Source organism: Anticarsia gemmatalis, chromosome 27, assembly GCF_050436995.1.
Source record: "Anticarsia gemmatalis isolate Benzon Research Colony breed Stoneville strain chromosome 27, ilAntGemm2 primary, whole genome shotgun sequence".
Taxonomy (NCBI): Eukaryota; Metazoa; Arthropoda; class Insecta; order Lepidoptera; family Erebidae; genus Anticarsia; species Anticarsia gemmatalis.
In genome coordinates this window covers 2,416,808-2,435,500 of record NC_134771.1, presented here as the reverse complement: position 1 = coordinate 2,435,500, position 18,693 = coordinate 2,416,808, and the positions used below count along the sequence as shown (strand labels likewise).

Genomic DNA, 18,693 nt, shown 5'->3' with positions numbered 1-18,693 from the left:
TGTTGAAGTTAAATCTGGGACGCTCTTGCAAAATTCACGCCCTTGAGATATAAATGTTTTAAATAACAAAAACCCTAGTGAATTTATATCTTTTAGTTTAGTTTTTATCGTAGTCTGGTTTCTTTGGTTATTTCAAAACAGATTTTTAGAAGTTAAAATCATTTATTACGATATAATAGCTAATTTTAATATTATTTTACTTGTTGTTTTGGGCATGCCAATTTATGGTACTAACAATCGGCCAATAGGATTAGAAAAAAACTTTGTGTGTGTTGTAAAAAAGGCTGTAAATTAACTAAAATCTCGCTACAATCTACGGGAGTAAAGAAATACACCTATAAACAGAATAAAATTTGGTTCTGGTATTTTCGAACCTATTTTCAAAAATCTTCTAGCAATAGCAAACATTTTTTAGCTTTATCTAACTACTGAATTATCTACCAAACCTAGACTCAGTGCAAACGTCGCACAAACCTTAACACAACTGCCTTATAGGTCGATACTAAACGAGACACAGTACCTCTAAAAGTCATCTGACTTTTAGAGGTACTGTGTCTAGTCGAGTATCTTACTATCTAGTAAGATACTCGACTAAACTAAATGTAAACGCAGCATCAACCAAACACAACTAACCACTAGATAGATACTAAACGAGGCACAATACCTAGCCTTAACAAACTCAATCTAAACGCAGCACCAACCTACCACAACTGCCTACTAGACAGATAGTGAACGCGGCACAGTACATGCGAGCTAATATTATCATATCAGTACCTGAGTGCACGCTACACGCATGCGCATACGTAAATGTGTGTACTACGAACCAAGAGTCTTGATACTTTAGTATTTATTTTATTATTTATTTATCACCACCTCCTAATGAAGGGGTCTCTTACCTCATTATGGGAGGAGACTCTTGCCCAGCAGTGGGACATTAATGGGTTAAATTTATTTATTAAACATCTTTAAAACGGTTGTTTGGTAGATTTTATGAGTGGTTTGTATTTAAAGCATGCGTTTTTGCACATTTTTTGTCCTTATTAGGAGAAGACCCTTGGCCCAGCAGTGGGACAGTAATGGATTTTTTTTTATTTATAATTTGATGTATGTACTTAATATCACGCCTGTTATTCTAGAAGGTAGAGCAGAGTCCTTTTGACAGTCTGCAAAAATATTTGTATCGGGTCTGGTTGTACTTTGTGTCCGTTGTTTGTAAGTTTGTAAAAGTCCCCACGACACAAGAGTAATTCTTAATGCAAGAGTTGTCTTTTTAAGGAAATACTTAAATAAGTAATTGTATTGGCAAATAAATATTTAAATAGTATTTGCAAAAAAACTCAGATCAATTTATTTCTTAAAGATAGAAAGTAAAAAGAAAATAGGAAACGGAATTTAAAATCCTTTTTATAATTTATTATTTAAAAACTTCCGTAATAAATAATAATGATATAAGTCATATATAACAAGGATTATAAAATGTCAACTTTTTATTATTCCGTGAATTTCTAAAACCCGTTTTGAAAGTAAAAGTTGTTTCTCTATTCTTTTCCAACCGGTTTGGTTTTATTTTTAGCCAAAATTCGCACGTTTTTAACCGTTGTTTATAACAGGATGCTTGTCGAAAGTTGTCACTAAGTTTTGAATATTAATTTAGGCGTTTAAAATTAGTTAGATTTTATTTTTACTCGTATAATTTGAGCTTGATTTATTGGCCAGAAATACGTATTTTTTATTTAGTCAGTCTTTCACTAATGCACTGATTAAATAAACTATTAATCAAAGCTAAACAACTTTTAAAATATACTAAGCAAATATTTTTTACAGCTCCACACTTGGTCAACGTGGTGGGCTCAAGTCCTAACCCCTCCATCACTCTAGTGCAAGACTCTTGCCCCGCAATGGGACAGTGATTCATTAAATAATATTGCAACTTTTTCCCATATTGGTAGGCAGTGATTTCAAAATTTCGGGTATAAAAATCAATGTGTTAATCCAGGTTATAAACTGTGTACCTTTCATCGAAATCTATGCAGTAATGTTAGCGTGATTGAGTAACAAACATCCCAATATTCGCATCTATAATATAAGTTAAATAATACGATACAAATACTCAACAAAAATATAAAATCTTAAACTTAACAATCTCACCAAAAACGTCATCAATCATATTTGTCACTTTCACTCACTCAAAAACTGCTTACGAATGAAAGAGACAACTATACTAATCAAAGCTTAAACACTGCAACTATCAAGTAACGTCAGTCGGCACACGTACGAGCTAATATGGGTCTTGGCCAGGCAACTTTTTCTTGCGTACTTTAGCACTACTTGTCACATGTTATGCTATCCTAGTCGCCCTGGTACCTATAATGTTATTTAACACTACATTTTAGACTAAATTTAGGTCTTAAATTAAGGTTTTAGACTTCTTTTGAGAATACAGAAGTCTACAATACAGGAAAGTCTGGAGCGCAATTCTGTATAGTAACGAGAGTTTGACATTTAAAATGTACTACCAAAATAGTTCTTACGGAGCCCGGTAGAGGCGCTAAACAGATTTTCCAGTAAAATTTTTCGATAGTTATGATATGTTATTTTTCTGCCTTTAAAGCGCGGTTGGTAGTGTATCTGATTACTAAGCGTAAGGTCTTCGGTTCGATTGACGAAACGGGTATAGTACTATTGGTATTTAGAAAGATACGAATGTTTTTTTCTCTTTCAGTCAAAGTCAAGTCAGTCAGTAATAAATACGATTGAACGAAAATTATCTGGATTATAAAAAAAAAAGAGATTTCATAAAAATATTTTTAATCTGTCCACCACAGATGCAAAATGTCTACTGGTTTTAAATAATAGCTTTGAACTCCCAAGGGGGAGTACAATGAAAAAAAACTGGTATTTGCCACAATGGGCTAAATTTGCGTACAAGCAATTCTAGTTATCGCTTATTTGGCGATGTTGTGCGACCGGATGCACTGGTTTCTGAATAATGTTAATATAAGCTAGTTTTTTCGGTTACAAGTAATAATTTTGAATCGATTATTAAATTGCGGCGTCAGATTATGATGTCGTAATGTAATGTCTAATTATTTGTAAGCGGGCAGCGGCCCATCCTGATTTCGCCTAGGTTTGTACTTGATTTTACGTACATACTTAATACATAGTTTTATATATAACTAAGAAGCCGTAAAATGTTAAAAAATCGGCTTCCAATCACTCAGGATGCAGCTGAATACCAGTATTTTACGAACGACTGTCTATCTGACCTCCACAACCCAGTTACCTGGGATATAACACGATACCCCTTGGTAAGACTGGATGTCAGACTTTCGAGCTTCTGACTACTGGTAACGACTGTCAAAGATCTTTGAAAATGACAGTCGTATGTTTATATAAAATAATATTTCGAATATAAAGTAAACTTAAAATTCAATATTTAACTTAACCATAAAGTTTTACAACGCTGTTTTAATGGCATTGACAAGCCGCCTTTACAGCAACTTTTTTAAAAAGTTTCAATTGACATTTTGGCGGTACTTTCACAAGTCGAGTGCGTTTTATTATTGCACCAAAATTATAATAAAGGACATGCACGTTTCGGTGTTAAGAAAGCACCGTAGGGTTGTTACTTTCGAGATAATTGGATTTAATTTTTTAATGTGAGATTTTATTTTTGTTAAGTGGCAAGCAATTTGTGTGTTTCTGGAATACTTTTGTTCATTTAATTAGTTTCTTAATATGATTATAATCTGCAAACTGAAGCTTTAAAAATCCAACTCATATAAAAATATTTGTACATTGAACTTATAATATAAAGATGACTTCCTATACCGTTTTTTTTTTCTGAGAAAATAATTATATTTCAAACTTAAGTAATCTGACACAATGAGTCTTTTTTATGCATGAGTTTAAACGCTATTGAATAGATAAACTACTGCTAAATGTACCTCAGAAACCGGGGGTAAATCCTCTATCAAATAAAGAAACGAGATCCGACTCTCGCCAAAACTTTTTATTTATCAAGTGAAAGTATCTCAGCATCTATATTGTCCTGTCTAAAGGTTTCTTCACAAAAATGCCGCGAACATACAACAATGAGATTATTTTCACTAAAAATACAAGAACTGTGAAAATAAATATTTTTTTAGTGAATAACGTAATATATATTATACGATTATGTAATGAGTGAATGGATGTGAATGAAGCAAGGGAAGTTTGTAAGGAACGTTTTATGTGGCGCTGTCTTTCCCTATTGATGTATGTATATAATAAATGATTGTTTTATTAAAATTATATTATTATTTAGAAGCTTTTGCTGCTAAATGTAATTTTTTAAAAGTCTATTTGTTATTGATATTATATTAGGTTATCGTTAATGGTAGCCAGGACTAGTTTGTTAACGTGCTCAGTTAATGGCTTTTCCTGTTACATGGGACTAACATTGTTAATGGCGAAACGTGAGTGTATTTCATACACCTCTGCCTACACCTTTGGGTATAACAGGTAAACATTAGGTCCAAATTTTGTCATAAAATGTCGACATGGATTCCTTAAAAACAATCTTGAAAATTTCGTAAAACTTAAATGCTTATTCTCCGAGAAAAGGCTTTAATTTCGAATAACTAAAGTGCTTATTATAAAACACTTATGACTTTCACATAACACATTAATTTAAAACCGAAACCATTCATTCATTCGTTCAATAATCTGTCAAATTGACCAGTTTAATTTCGAATAAATTGTACGTTTTTAATTAAGTGAAAACCCTAGTGGTTTCTTTTTAATGTCGTTGCGTAAGTTGAGACCAGTTAAATTGACTTTTGACGTTTAGAAAATAAAGAGAAAAGGTTTGTTTTATTGTATATTTATTATGAAATCTTTATTTTAAAGACAATTCCCTCACTAAGAATTGCTTTTGTATCGCGGAGAGTTTTACAAACACCAAGCACAAAGTACAACCAGACCCGAAACAATTATTTGTGGATCACACAAAATTTGTTTCGTATGGGAATCGACACCACGACCTCCCGACGCAGTGGTAGTGGCGTAGCAACCACCTAAACCACTGCGCCACGGAGTTTTTCACTCATTTTTTACCGTAATAGCTGGGCATTTCTAAATAAATGTACATACATACATACATACATATCACGCTTGCTACACACGAAAGTGTAGGCAGAATTGAACATACACACATGTTACGCCATTAACAATATAACTCCCATGTTAAACATAGCGAGTCTTGGTCTAATGGGTTAAAAAGTACCTATAAAAAGAAATACACTAAGTTATTTTAGTAAAATCTGTTTCTATAAAAAAGCCATTATCAACTACATTTCTTTAGAACTAATTGTACCTGTATTATTGACTAAGTAGACGCGAATGTCTGTCCGTCACCAGTGAATAGGCCTACTCGATACGTAGTACTAGGTCTTGTGGTTTTCCCATTAGTCTTAGTATAGGCTAAAAGGACTTAGAAATTATTATCTAGCTCATTGCCGTTGCTGGACATAAGTTTGAATATGAAAAGAAGAGTTATCAATTATTATTTGATTAACGTCAAAATTCAAAATGGTATTTTTGTCTTGTATGACAAGATGTATGAAAGTAAATGAAGCAATAGAAGTTTGTAGAATTGCAGCAAGTTCTATAATCTCTGCCTACCCCTGAGAAAAGGAGTGATTTTAAGTATATATAATGAAATTATCTCTGAAAATTTCGTTGCTATATTTGTTAACAATATAAATTGCAACAACGCTTACTATAACAGTCTAATTTTAAAATAACAATTAAAATCACGCTTTCTACCCATAAGGATAGGCAGAGACCAGAGAACGCCACTTGGTACGATCCTTACAAACTTATTTTTCATTCACATCCATACAGTGATTAACAATTTCAAAAATAACTATAAAATGGCGTAAATATTCAAGTCTTCATAACGAATTCAACTAAATTGTGCAACTTTTTAAACATTGCAAAAATAAATTTTGCGTGGGAACGCCTGTTGCTAACATACGCATTGTATTTCTGAAATTAGAATGTATTATTCTTAATTTAATTATTTAGAGTGTTCGTAACGGCCAGATTTATATGGAAGATCTAATTTTAAAGTTCGATATCCTGTTATTTAATTAGCTAATTATATATATAATATCACGCCTGTTATACCCGAAGATGTAGACAGAAGAAAAATGCACCCACTTTGACTATTAACAATGTTAGTCCCATGTAATATGGAGCGAGTATATCATATACCGGGCACGTTGCAACAACTACGGGATACTATTTGAGAACATTAGAAAAAACCTTACTTTGCCCCTCTACAAATTAATAATTTCATTTTACCTAGAACGAAAGAAGCTTTTATCCTTCTAAGTCTGACAATCAGTCTTACCGAAGGGAATCGTGTTATAACCCAGGTAACTGGGTTGTGGAGGTCAGATAAGCAGTCGCTCCATGTAAAACACTGGTATTCAGCTGCATCCGATGAGAATAGAAGCCGACTCCAACATAGTTGGAAGAAAGGCTAAACAGAAAAAAGCCTAGAAAGGCTGGTTGATTCAAAGAAGATTCTAGTGATTCTACGTAACTGTCAAACTTAGGTCATTGACCTAAGTCCACACATGCAATCCGCCAGTTTAATTTAAATAAAAAAAATGTATATATATAAAACAAAAGGCTATAAAATAATTACGAAATAACGCGAGTCAGACGCGAATTTTAATTGGCAACTTTCTTACTTATGTAATGGCAACACTATATGAAACAATTATGTATAAACACCGGAAAAGATCTTTTCGGACCCTCACTTTCTATTATTTTTTATTATTTTATTATTGTTTTGTTTCACGCAACACGACTTTTTTAGCAAGTCTGAAGAGATTTTTATCCGATGATTTTGATATTCAGATTCGATTTTTTTGCGACTCAGATTTTTATAATTCACTTCTCTTATTGGTCTATAATTTTTAGAAATAAAGAAATTACAACGCTTTTCATTATAGACAAAAACCAATTTAATTTAAGCAAATAATTCTTACTTATACTTAATACAATGTATATATTTTATAGTTAAAGACCATTTTTACTTATTAAGCGGTCTCCTAGAAACGCCGGGCCCGCAAATTTAGGCCTAACTCTCTCATACCCAAAGGCCGACTCGTGCCCGGCAGTTTAACAGAAATGTCTTTAAAAATATTATTATCTACATTACAGTTTTCACACACATAACATTACGCCTATTATACCGTAGGCAGAAGTGTATTAAATACAATCACATTTCGCCATTTACAATATAAGTCTCATATAATAGGGGGCCAGCTTATTGCCATATACCAGCTTATTGGCACGTTACCAAACTCCGGACTACTATTGAGAAATATTCTAATATTAATTAAAAACCACCAATAGCACTTTTACCCGACCCAGGAATATAATCCCAGACCTCATGATCAACAGTCAAATACACTTAATGACTATAAATTAGAAAATACTTTATGATTTTTAGCGTTAATTGATTTCACGATTTAAATATACTGAAACTTTCAATGAAGCATTTACGCTTATTTCTGCTGTAAACAGAATTTCCAGGAATGGAGTACAAATGATAGTACTATAATTTTCCCGGAAACGAAACGGCCATTTTCATTCAATCAATTTAAAACGCTATAATATATACAATTTATGACAACACATTCATGATCAAAAATGTGTCAACATTTTTTCTGATTAGGTGTAAACATATTTTTATAAAATGTAAACATTTTCTCCTTTTGGAATGCTGAAAATAATGTAAAATTATATCAAAATAAAGCTATTTTAAGTATAAAAAATTATTAAAGTGAAAATATTAGTTTCAAAATACTAATTACTGATTTTTTTCTATTCAGTTTGGGGCAAACTTTAACAAATTCCCAGTAATATACTAAATTATGCTTCTAATTAAATTTGCATCTGAAAAACAGCTTCTGCTACATATAGCTATCCCTTTCTAACCAATGTCTGTCCTATTTTACCTCTCTTTTCTTCTCAAAGGCAATTCAATGAAAACTTTTAGTGTACATTACATAATTAACTTAAGTACTTCGACTTTCCAACCACTTTATTTAAAATTGAAAGCTGTTCTCTTTACTCTTATTTATGTTTCTATCTCCCATCCCTTTCTTTAAGACCTACATTTAGAATTACCTAGTTTTTTACCAGAATTTTGTCTTATCCTTTTTTTAGTTACCATTTTGTTCTTTTCATAAATAGCCTTACATTTGCTCATATATATTTTTTTGTATCTTTTAGACTGAAAACAAATTTATTTCATATTTTTTTTGTGCTCACAGATTTGTTTTCGCATTTTGTGTCATAAAGTGAGTGAGAAATATATTCTTGATACTTTATATACAAAAAGCTTGCCCCAAACCTAGCTTTATTAAGTGGAAATTACCTTTAATGCTCCCACCTGAAGTGTGTGGCTGCTGATTTTGTTGCACATTGGTCTGCTCCAACTTTGTGCTTACTGAGTTCCACATATCGAACATGTTCAACATCTTGGCCCTACAGGACCCACAGTAACATTACACACACACGAAACACTTCAACACACGATCATTCATTTTTTATACACTGAAATATTTAAAGTGTCAAAATTGTTCGACCGTAGTACAAAACACTTAAGGCCTATTCACTGATCCCCGGTTTGTAATTTGTAATTCATTTATATTGCAATTTAATAATTTATATTAAATACTTTTTTTATTAATTAATTTATATTTTTTCAGCTACATATAAACTTTCTCAAATGCTCAACTAATGTAAATACTATATATTTATTTTCTACTTACGGATTCTTATAGCTCAGTCTAGAATTTCGATCGTAAGGTTTGGGCTTATTTGCTTGGGAATTTTATATATTGTGTATCACTAATTTGTGTTTAATTATTTATTAATAAAAACTAACGGTTCTGTGATTATATATTGCGTATAAATTTATATTAAACTTGTGAATTAAATGCTTTCGGAAACGTTAATATTGTCGACAGTACTCATACAAAGTGGTTTGTATTTAATATATGGCATTGAATTCTTATATTTTTTGAAAAATGCATGCGTTTTTTTTTCTTCATAGTTTGTGTAATAGTCTCCTTGCGTCGTCCACTTGTGACCGGTTCAAACTAGTCCACAGATAAACATTTTTACACTTTTTAATAAAAAAAAACCGATATTTTTATTTAATTGCGTTATTTTTTTCGTTTTTTCTTTGGTCGCGAGCTGGTATGCACTGAATTGCAGTTGCAACGTGGGGTGCTTCAGTGGTTGAGAGGGGGTGGGAGGGGCGCGGGGGCGGAAGTGTGGGCGGGCAGTGCGCATGCCCGGAATCGATCCTGCGTGCCCACTGAGGTATACCAACTAAAACACTACTTTTCTTACTTCGCTATAGAGGGTGTATGGAAATGAGTTATATGTATGTAGAGTCTATTATGTCATTCAGGCTTTGATGTTGCTAGGCTAGCGGTGTAGGTGTTTGTCTATTGTCAGCCGCTCTTTATTGAGCGTTGCAACACTGTATACTCTGTGCTCTATGGTTGGATATTCAATCGTTATCGTTACTTGCTAAGCTATTTTTATAAGTAATCGATGTTGAAAAGTATTTTTTAAATGCGGTTTAAATTTCGATCTGTTTGAGTTAAATTAGTTTTAAATAATTTAGTTTAAATTGTAATTTGTAAGTAATGTGGTAGTTTAGATAGAACTCAAGTTGACTTAAAGTTAATAAATGAGTGAAAAGTATTATATTATGAAGTTTCCAGTTTGTTCAGTTAGTTTTAATTATCTATTAATTTTCTGTGCGACTAGGTGTCTAAAATAGTTTTAGTAGAGCAAATATGTAATGAAACTGCAATTAATTACTCGCATTAACAATATTAATTAACTACTTTTAATATTGACATAATTATGTCAAAATTTGTAGGTAATCTCTCAGACTGTAAAAGTGTCAACTTAATAAAGATAATTTCTCGAAGATTTGTCTCGGGTGGGATTCGAATCCAACGCGCTACAGTTAGTGAAATTACCACGTAAACCACTGCGCCAAACGTGCAGTTAAATCTGACTGCCTCCGTGGCGCAGTGATTTAGGTCACCACGCCGCTACCATTGCATCGTAGTCGTGGGTTTGATTCCCACACGAGACAATTATTTGTGCGATCCACAATTAATTGTTTCGAGTTGTACTTAGTGTCCGTTGTTTGTTTGTAAAAGTCCCCGCGACACGATAGATTCTTAGTGCGGGAGTCTTTTATAAAGAAGAAATCGCCCATCAATATAGAGAAAGCCTACACGAAATAACATTCTCTACCGAGCTCTGTATCACCGAAAAGTATCGAAATATTCTCAACCATGAGTTGTGCGTGCGAGTTCATACGACAGATTACGCAAGAACAACGTTACGTCTGCGCCTGCGCAGCGTACACACACATGCATAAATATACATACACACACACTCGTGCAGCGATGAAAGTCGACGCTTTTGGAGGTTGTGGTCTGATGTGTAAGCGGCAGCGGGAGCGGGTAGCGGAGCGATTTTTATAAGTACCTTTAGTAATAATGCTATGTTTCGTGAGAGATTTAAGTTCTGAAATTGTCATTGATCTGAGTGGAGACTAAGGTAGTGAGATTGTAGAGAGTTAATTTTTTTATGTAACCTTTAGCATTTAATAATAAATTAAGTTAATTACATAGTGGATAGTTTAAAGTGATGTATACGTCAAATAAGTGAATGATAGTTCAATGCAATTGAAGTGAGTTTGAATGATGATTGTAACGAATGAATGATGTGTGATGGTTAAATTGTTACGAAAAGAGATGATGGATGGTAAAATCAAGGAATAAAAAAATGCCTGTGATGTTAAGAAAATTTAGTTAGCCTGTATAGTTATGACATTGTAAGAAAACAGTTTATTAAAAATATTGCACACTTAACTAACGTGCAAAGTATAGTCACACGGTAACCCAAACATTATTGAATTTTTAGTCGTTAGAGAAATAAGTTGTACTTTTAGTTGTCTCCAAGTAAAGGTTCACATTAGGCAGGCTGTCGGTTGTAAAAACATCAGTCACTAAAACATGCTGTTAGTCTACTTAACGTAGGATAAGGACAAGAAAGAGAAGAGATTGATAAAGAAATTACATGCACGTTTGAATGCGTCACCACGCCGCTACTATTGCGTCGGGAGGTCGTGGGTTCCATTCCAAGATGGAACAATTATTTTTGCGATCCACAAATAATAGTTTCGGGTCTGGCTGTACTTTGTGCTCGTTGTTTGTATGTTTGTAAAAGTCCCCGTGACACAAGAGCAATTGTTAAAGCAGGAGTTGTCTTCTAAACGACAAACGAAAGTAACGGTCTTTTGTCAATCAAACCATTATTTAATATACTATGAATAAATGAATATTTAAAGACATTGTATAATATAAAATCTTAAATGTTAATTCGCAACCAATTTGACTTGCGAATTAAAGTGAAATTTTCTAAATTTAACAAATTATCGTTATGTAAGATGCGAGTGAAAATTATAAAACCTTTCTTCGTTGGTAATTCGTCACTCATTATTTATGCGAATACGCTAACTAGGTGTTTTCTAAACGTGTGTTATGAAACAATATTTAATAATTATGAATTCGTTAAGATATATGCACGATTTTTTGTAAATTATCTCAATTTTAATCGCTTTACAGTTTGTGTGATTCAAAAGACTTTAATTAAGAAATGCAAGGCTTTACAGAATTTGATTAAATTTGTAATAAATCCAATAGTAAACACACGTTAAAATAATTGACAAACACTTTGATTGTTTTTGGAAATGATGATAGGTTAGAAGCAGTATTATCAGACTTAATTGTCTGTGGAATAAACCAATATAAGATATTAATTTAACAACATATCATTAACAAAAAAATAACACCTATATAGAAGATTCATTATTAAAAAAAAATTTTAAAAAAAATATTCGAAGATAGAAGGTTCATTATTATCTCAGGTTAATTTCCTTTAAACTCTATCAGCTGAAATATACGTCAATCTAAACCATACACACCTTTATACAAAATACATGAAAATACACATCAAATTATTTCACCAACAACCACTCATCACTCCAACCAAAATTAAAATAGTTGCCAGAGAAAGGACATCGCAATACATTCTCAAGTTTACAGCGAAAATACATGCTTCTTATTCTCGCTCTCGCTTGCACCTTGTACCGCCGTCTTTAGTGAAAGTAGTTGCCAAAATATCTTTGTGAAAGTTAAAGAGCTGATCGATGCTGTAATTATTATTACCATTATAAGAGATATGCTAAAAGCAAGCCGGATGTTGGCGTATCGATAAAAAATCTAGATATCTATATATCGTGAGAGATGAATTAAAAATGTACTAAGATGTATTTAAGATTTTTTTGGGAGAGAATTTTATTAATAATTATTATTTTATTATATAAAGAGGGGAGGCCTTTGCCCAGCAGTGGGACACATAAGGGGCTAATAAAAAAGATAAAAAATATTAATTGCATTTTTTGCAGTTTTTGCATACAGAAAAGTTTCCAACTCGCACTTGGCCAGTTTGGTAAACTCAAGGTTTAACCCTTCCCTTATTTGAAGAGGAGACCCTTGCCCAGCACTAGGACTTTAATGGGTTAAATTTAATTTAATAAATCTATTTAATATATAAAAAAATTATACACATAACCTAACAAGCCCGCCAAAATCTGACAACTGTGCATAGACAAAAGAATTTGTTTCAAAAAAACCTATGACATTAGAAAGTGGCTGGTTACTCATACAGCCAAGCCTGTATGAAATATTTTCAACTTTTACTTAGCAGTTAGCAATTAATAAGCAATAAGATTGACAGATTTTGTAAACGAAAGTTTATTAAAACCTTATGAGAAAAACAAAAAAAATAATTTGCGTATTTTATTTTGTGATCTTATCATGAAATGTTTTTGGTTATATTATCAAAACTACTGATTCGATTTCAATGAAATAGCTTGGTAATTAATAAAGAATATAGTATATTTTGTACCTAAGATTAATACGTAAATCCTGAGATAATAAATGTTATAAATACAGAAATAAGAATGAGTTTTTCATTAGTCTGAATCATTATTGCACTAAGTTTCATAGCTTACATTTCATTTTACACCAAAATATACACTAAATACCTAATATTTGTATGTTTGTAAAAGCTCCCTGAAACACTTTATACCAATAAAATACAATATTATATTAAAAGTAATTACAAATAGTCTAATTTTGTAACCAATCGTATAATTAAGAAACTTAATTCTTGTCATTATTTTAAACGTGGTTTAAGTTTGTTTCCAGTTCCCAGGCTATAGCAAGTCTATTCTCTGATTTAGAATTAACATGTCCGAGTATAAACTTAGATCTTAGTTTATTTATAGTACAGACAACAGAGCAGTTTGTTGCCAAGTTAACTTCAACTTTAGGCAATCAATAACCCATTGATAGTTCTCACTTGCTTGTTCTTGTGACTTCGTTTACGTGAAAAATATGATCTAAAATATATACTATATGTTAATATATTGTATAAACTACCTGTGTGCAAAATTTCATTAAAATTGAATCTGTAGATTTTGCATAAAAGAGTAACAAAAATACTTCGATCTGCAAAACTTTCGCATTTATAATGTTAAGAAGTTTCTGTCTGTAATTTAATGTTATGTGATTTTTTGGGTAAAAAAGTATATTAAGTGTTAATCCAAGTTATAAACTATTAACATGCCAAATTTTATCACAATCTAACCAGTATTTTTAACGTGAAAGATTAACAAACATGACAAACAACTCACTAAATAGAAAAAGATTTTTGAACAGATACTTAAGTGTTTAAAGTATATAAAAATATGTTTTAAAATAGCATTTCTGATATATTATAGTGCGAAAAAACATGTTTTTTTCTAACAGGTATTATTGCTTAGTTAATTTAAATTAGATGTCATTCAAGGCTGTATATGGTAACGCAACAGATTTGATTGTATTTGCAATAATTGAGAGAGAGTATGTAATATAAGCAATTCTAATACATGTCTAAGTTGATACTTTGAGAAGCTTCCTGTCAAAAATAAGGTTTTTTATTTTCGGTATTTTTTTATAAAATTGTTTATTAATTTAAAGAGCAATGTATTATTTGATAATAAGGATAAATTTTGTATTATAAAGCTTCTTTGCAAGAGTTGAACTTTTTTTGAAAATGTTGTGTTTTTTTAAATGTTTTTGGCAATATCTTTTTTAAGACCTGAAAATTTGCAATCGAAATAAATAGCAATTATTTTTTTGAATACTGCTTAAAATTGCAGTCGATTATCACCTTTTTAAAACTGTTATTTAAATCAATATTTAAAAGATTTTAATACAAGTTATTATTATTATTGTATAAAACAATTAGTTTAATAACAATTGCAAAATTTGATTGCGAATCGCGAAGTATAATTCAATTGATTGTAGAAAATACTTTAACAACTCTTAGATATCATTGGGATGGATGCAAAAAGCTAAAATATTCAATATTGATGAACAATTATTGTTCTTTCGGCCTTGTATCACGATAGCCACGTTTTACACGTACCTATATGAAATTAATACGAACGACCTGAATCAAGGATTATAAAGGTTTGAAAGGATTGAGATGGTTTGGTCCCAGTTTTAGCCGATTTTGGTCCCACTATTATAAATTGCCGGTCCCGACTTTAGTGATTTTGGGTCCCAAATTTTAAGATTTTTGATACTTATATAATATTTTTAGGTACAAAATAAATTATGAAGTATTCTTCAGGTTTTAAGTATCATTTTTCCACTGTTTAAGGCCTTGATTTATATGGCTTTAGAACTCAATTAAGGACTTAGTCATAAATTTCAATGGTTTTAGAGATTACCACAATTAATGATATTTAAAATACTACCTAAATACATGCTACCAAAAAATTGCTACAAAAATCACAGTAAAATAATTAAAAACTCGTTATTTTTTGCAATTGCAATACTTATAATGCCGCCAAGTGTGACCTGTTACTATGTGGTAACAGTCACTTGACTGGTCTTGGACCACCTACCATTAAACGGTTCTACACTAATTATTTGGTTAAACTGAAAGAATTTCAGGAAAAAAATAGGCTTTAATAAACATTTATTAAATATTCTAGGCTATAATAAGCATAAATGTATTTATTTGATTTTTTTTGGTAAGTACTATAATTTTTGGACAAATATTTGGCAGTACGAAATATGTTGTGTAATCTTTTTGTTGCTGAATAGTTTTGAAATTTAGTTTTGAGGTCCAAAAAAAATACTTTTCGAACAATTACAAATAATTAAATTAATGAATTAAGTTATACGTAGCAAGCTTTGCTTTAAAAAATAATTATACTAAAGCAAAAAATAAATTACTCAAAGCACGTTTTATTAACATTATTCAGTTAATAACTAACACAAAACAAAACTACAAAATATTTAGTTTCCAACTATCAACGCGTGACCTATTAAGTCACATAGATAAATAAATAATTCATAATCCGTCAATTTACAAAGATCCCTTTAGCATCGACCTAAATTTAAACCAAACAGTAAGATAAGAACAATTATCTCAAAAACAAATAAAAAAACATAACCACAAAAAGTGCCCTTCGGTACCCGAAAGAGAAAAATAATATTTCCCAAGAGTTTCCTAACATCTCTCCGTCTCTGTCTAACGCAAGGTCGTTGTATCTCTATCTCTTTCGCTCAGTATGCAATATAAGATCTCATGCAACTAAAGACCTTGATAAATTGCAAGTTTCGTGATAGATAATTATTATACGGGTGATTATTATACGGGCCTTTGCCATTACAAAAAATTGTAAAAAAAATAAATGAACATTCTACAAAAAATGTTTGCTCGAAAAATTTTTTGACAAACTTTTTCGGGAATCAGTGACTCGACTTTAGAATTTTTGATAAAAAAAATACTTTATAATTTCATTTTGTTTTAATATAGTAAAATGAAATCGAAAGTATTTTTTGAAAAACTTACTGTAACATATTTGTGACACTTGCTTATTAGAAACAAATTCAAAAATCTTATTTAGTACAGACAGACGAACAATTTTATATACTTTACTCACTTCCAATGCAATGCATTACAATCCAATCCACAACACAAGTCCAAAAAAAAAGCCACAAAAAAAAATATTTAAATTAAAAAAAAACCACTAAAGTTTTGACAAGTGAAAGAAAAAAGCGCGGCGATTCTGACGTTTGTGTTTTTTTTTTCAAAATGGAAGTTCGCGGAGTCAAATTTAAGTTTCGGCGCGTTGTGCGGCCGTGCGCGCGCGGTTTGCAAGTCTAACTGAATTTGTAAGCGCTCACCGCTCAGGACTGCGAAGGTGTCGGACCAAGCATTTAAATTGAAGACTTTAAAACATCGAATGTCTACGGTGTTAATAGAGGCTGTTGATTTTAATATCTGTGCCTTTTTATCTAAAATGTTATTTAAAAAAAAAATTGACAGTTAATTTTTTTGTTCGTAAAAATATTTTGAAGTTTACTTAATCGTGAGTAAAAAAAGTGAAAGTGTTTAATAGTCTGTGCTTTTAAAATGAAAACGGCTTATTAGATTTGGATTAAATTTTACAAAATGGTGAACTATATTTCTAGGAAGAATATAGGTTACATTTATAGACAAAGTCATAGGAAATAACTATTGTTATATTATTTGACAATTAACTTAACAATTATTCAAATAACAAAGGTTATTATTTCTAATTAAAAAGTAGTAAATACAGTTAAGGAAAATATGGAACAAAACTGCATAATAAATGTTATTTCATTATAAACTACATGAATGAAATTAAAAACATTAATTAAAGACTATTTCTGCTAACCCCACATGTATTTAAAACCGTTATGATATTTTAAACAAAAACTAACTCATATTTTTTTCACAAAAATCTTGTCAAATGTCACTTTGATGTCTCGTAAATAATCTATGGTATTAAAAAACATGAGTTTTCTTTTAAAAAAAAATAAACATTTGTCTTTTGTGAAAGATCATGGCTGTATAAAAATACTAGCATCTGTCCACGACTTCGTCTGCGTAAAGATTTCCCGGGATATTATATAAATAAATTACCGACTGTCTAAAATGTTTTTCAAAAGAAATTCTTATATGTAAATGGACCAATATATAACTCTAACTAGAATAAATATTTCGACAAGCTGACCCACGTGGCTCCGTTCGTGTACATAGTTCCATCCCCTATTTAAACCCCACTAAGGGTTGATTTTTAAACAAAAATATTCACCTACATTTGACGCCTACCTTCAATTACTTCTCCGTTTAATTTTATCAAAATCTGTACCTTAATTTAAACAGAAAAGACTTTTGGCTTTATAATATTAGACATTGACGCTAACTGGAAAAAAATATCATTTTTATTCATTTTGATATGATTTGATAACTATACTGGCTTTCAGCTGAAATCCGTCAATAACACAGCATTAACAAAAAAACTCTAAGAAAAATAAAATTGCCATTACTTCAACTGCTAAGCAACCATTTACAAAAATACCAAATAAATATTTCAAATCAATAAAAAATGTAGGTCATTTTAAAATTTAAAATGACATCAACCCTTTACTTCTTTTTTACCCACAATTTTAACCCTCGAGCGTCGTACCCTAATGACAGGACATGTAAAGTCCATTGGGCAGAAAACTGGACGGGGGTTAACGCGTTTTTAGGGTTCGATGTGAAAATAATCAAAACTTTTGAATCGGATATAAAAAAGAGCGATGTTTTAAGTTAAATATTTAATTCTTAGCAGATTCCAGTTAGAACATTTAAAACATAAAAAAATATATAATCGTGAACTTAATTCTATAATAGTATAATAAATTTCTTTAAAGTTTCATAAAAATCTATTCAGTAGTTATTGCTAAAAACTAACAAAATAAAGTCAAAAATAATTATTTATCTTACCATAAAATAGATCACTTTACAGTTTCATCAAAACCTGTTGAGAAGTTACTGAAAAAAAAAATGACAACCTTGCGCGTACCATTTATTTTTTAATTCTATTTCAGAATCGGGTAACGAACTTAGTACCTCTCAATAAAAAAATGCAACCTAAACGACTTTAATTACATAAGTAGAGAATTTTATATTCACTAACAAAATCTATATTTCCATGAGTTGAACCCTTCATGTATAGTTGCAGTGGCGAACATATCTTTTATCATAAAATCAATCCTACTAAAAATGAATTAAAATGTATATACGGAACTCTTTTCCAATAAACAAAAGCCATACTTGTTTAACCAGTAAGTACATCTAAAAAAGGGGTTTCAAATCATCTCAATATACATAAACAATAACTATATATAAGTAAAAGGATTTCGTATATACAAAACGGCTGATCCCATTGTGATAAAACTCTTAGCATCCGATAGACAGTAACGTCGGACTATCAAATAGGGGACTGTGATTTTAAAATAATTGACTTTTGTACTTAAAATTCTTGTTTCACGATTCAAAAAGAACTAGATTATTCCCGTGACCTTTTTGGCATAAAATTTGCATTAAAATTTCTTAGGGGATGAATTAATAGAACCCCCCCCCCCTTTATGCCCATTCAAAAGTTGTTTA

At 31.0% G+C, this 18,693-nt stretch overlaps 2 protein-coding genes across 5 annotated transcripts in view; both read right to left on the bottom strand.

Moving 5' to 3' along the window:
- The window catches only part of Hr3 (nuclear hormone receptor 3 ROR-beta), a 138,461-nt gene that overhangs the window by 88,034 nt on the left and 31,734 nt on the right, over positions 1-18,693 (bottom strand). The window contains exons 1-2 of one of the 4 annotated variants that reach the window (XM_076131878.1): positions 16,081-16,383; positions 8,441-8,619 (exon numbers count right to left, since the gene is read on the bottom strand). The exons of 1 other annotated variant lie outside the window; for it this stretch is intronic. In XM_076131878.1, coding sequence (XP_075987993.1) covers positions 8,441-8,543 — 103 coding nt within the window. In that variant the 5' untranslated portion in view covers positions 8,544-8,619; positions 16,081-16,383. Of the gene's footprint in view, positions 1-8,440; positions 8,620-16,080; positions 16,384-18,693 lie in introns of those variants that run through there. 2 more of the 4 variants (XM_076131880.1, XM_076131879.1) reach the window with 2 other exon arrangements.
- Positions 1-18,693, bottom strand: part of LOC142984344 (uncharacterized) — a 61,566-nt gene that overhangs the window by 27,455 nt on the left and 15,418 nt on the right. The gene's annotated exons all lie outside the window — the stretch shown is intronic.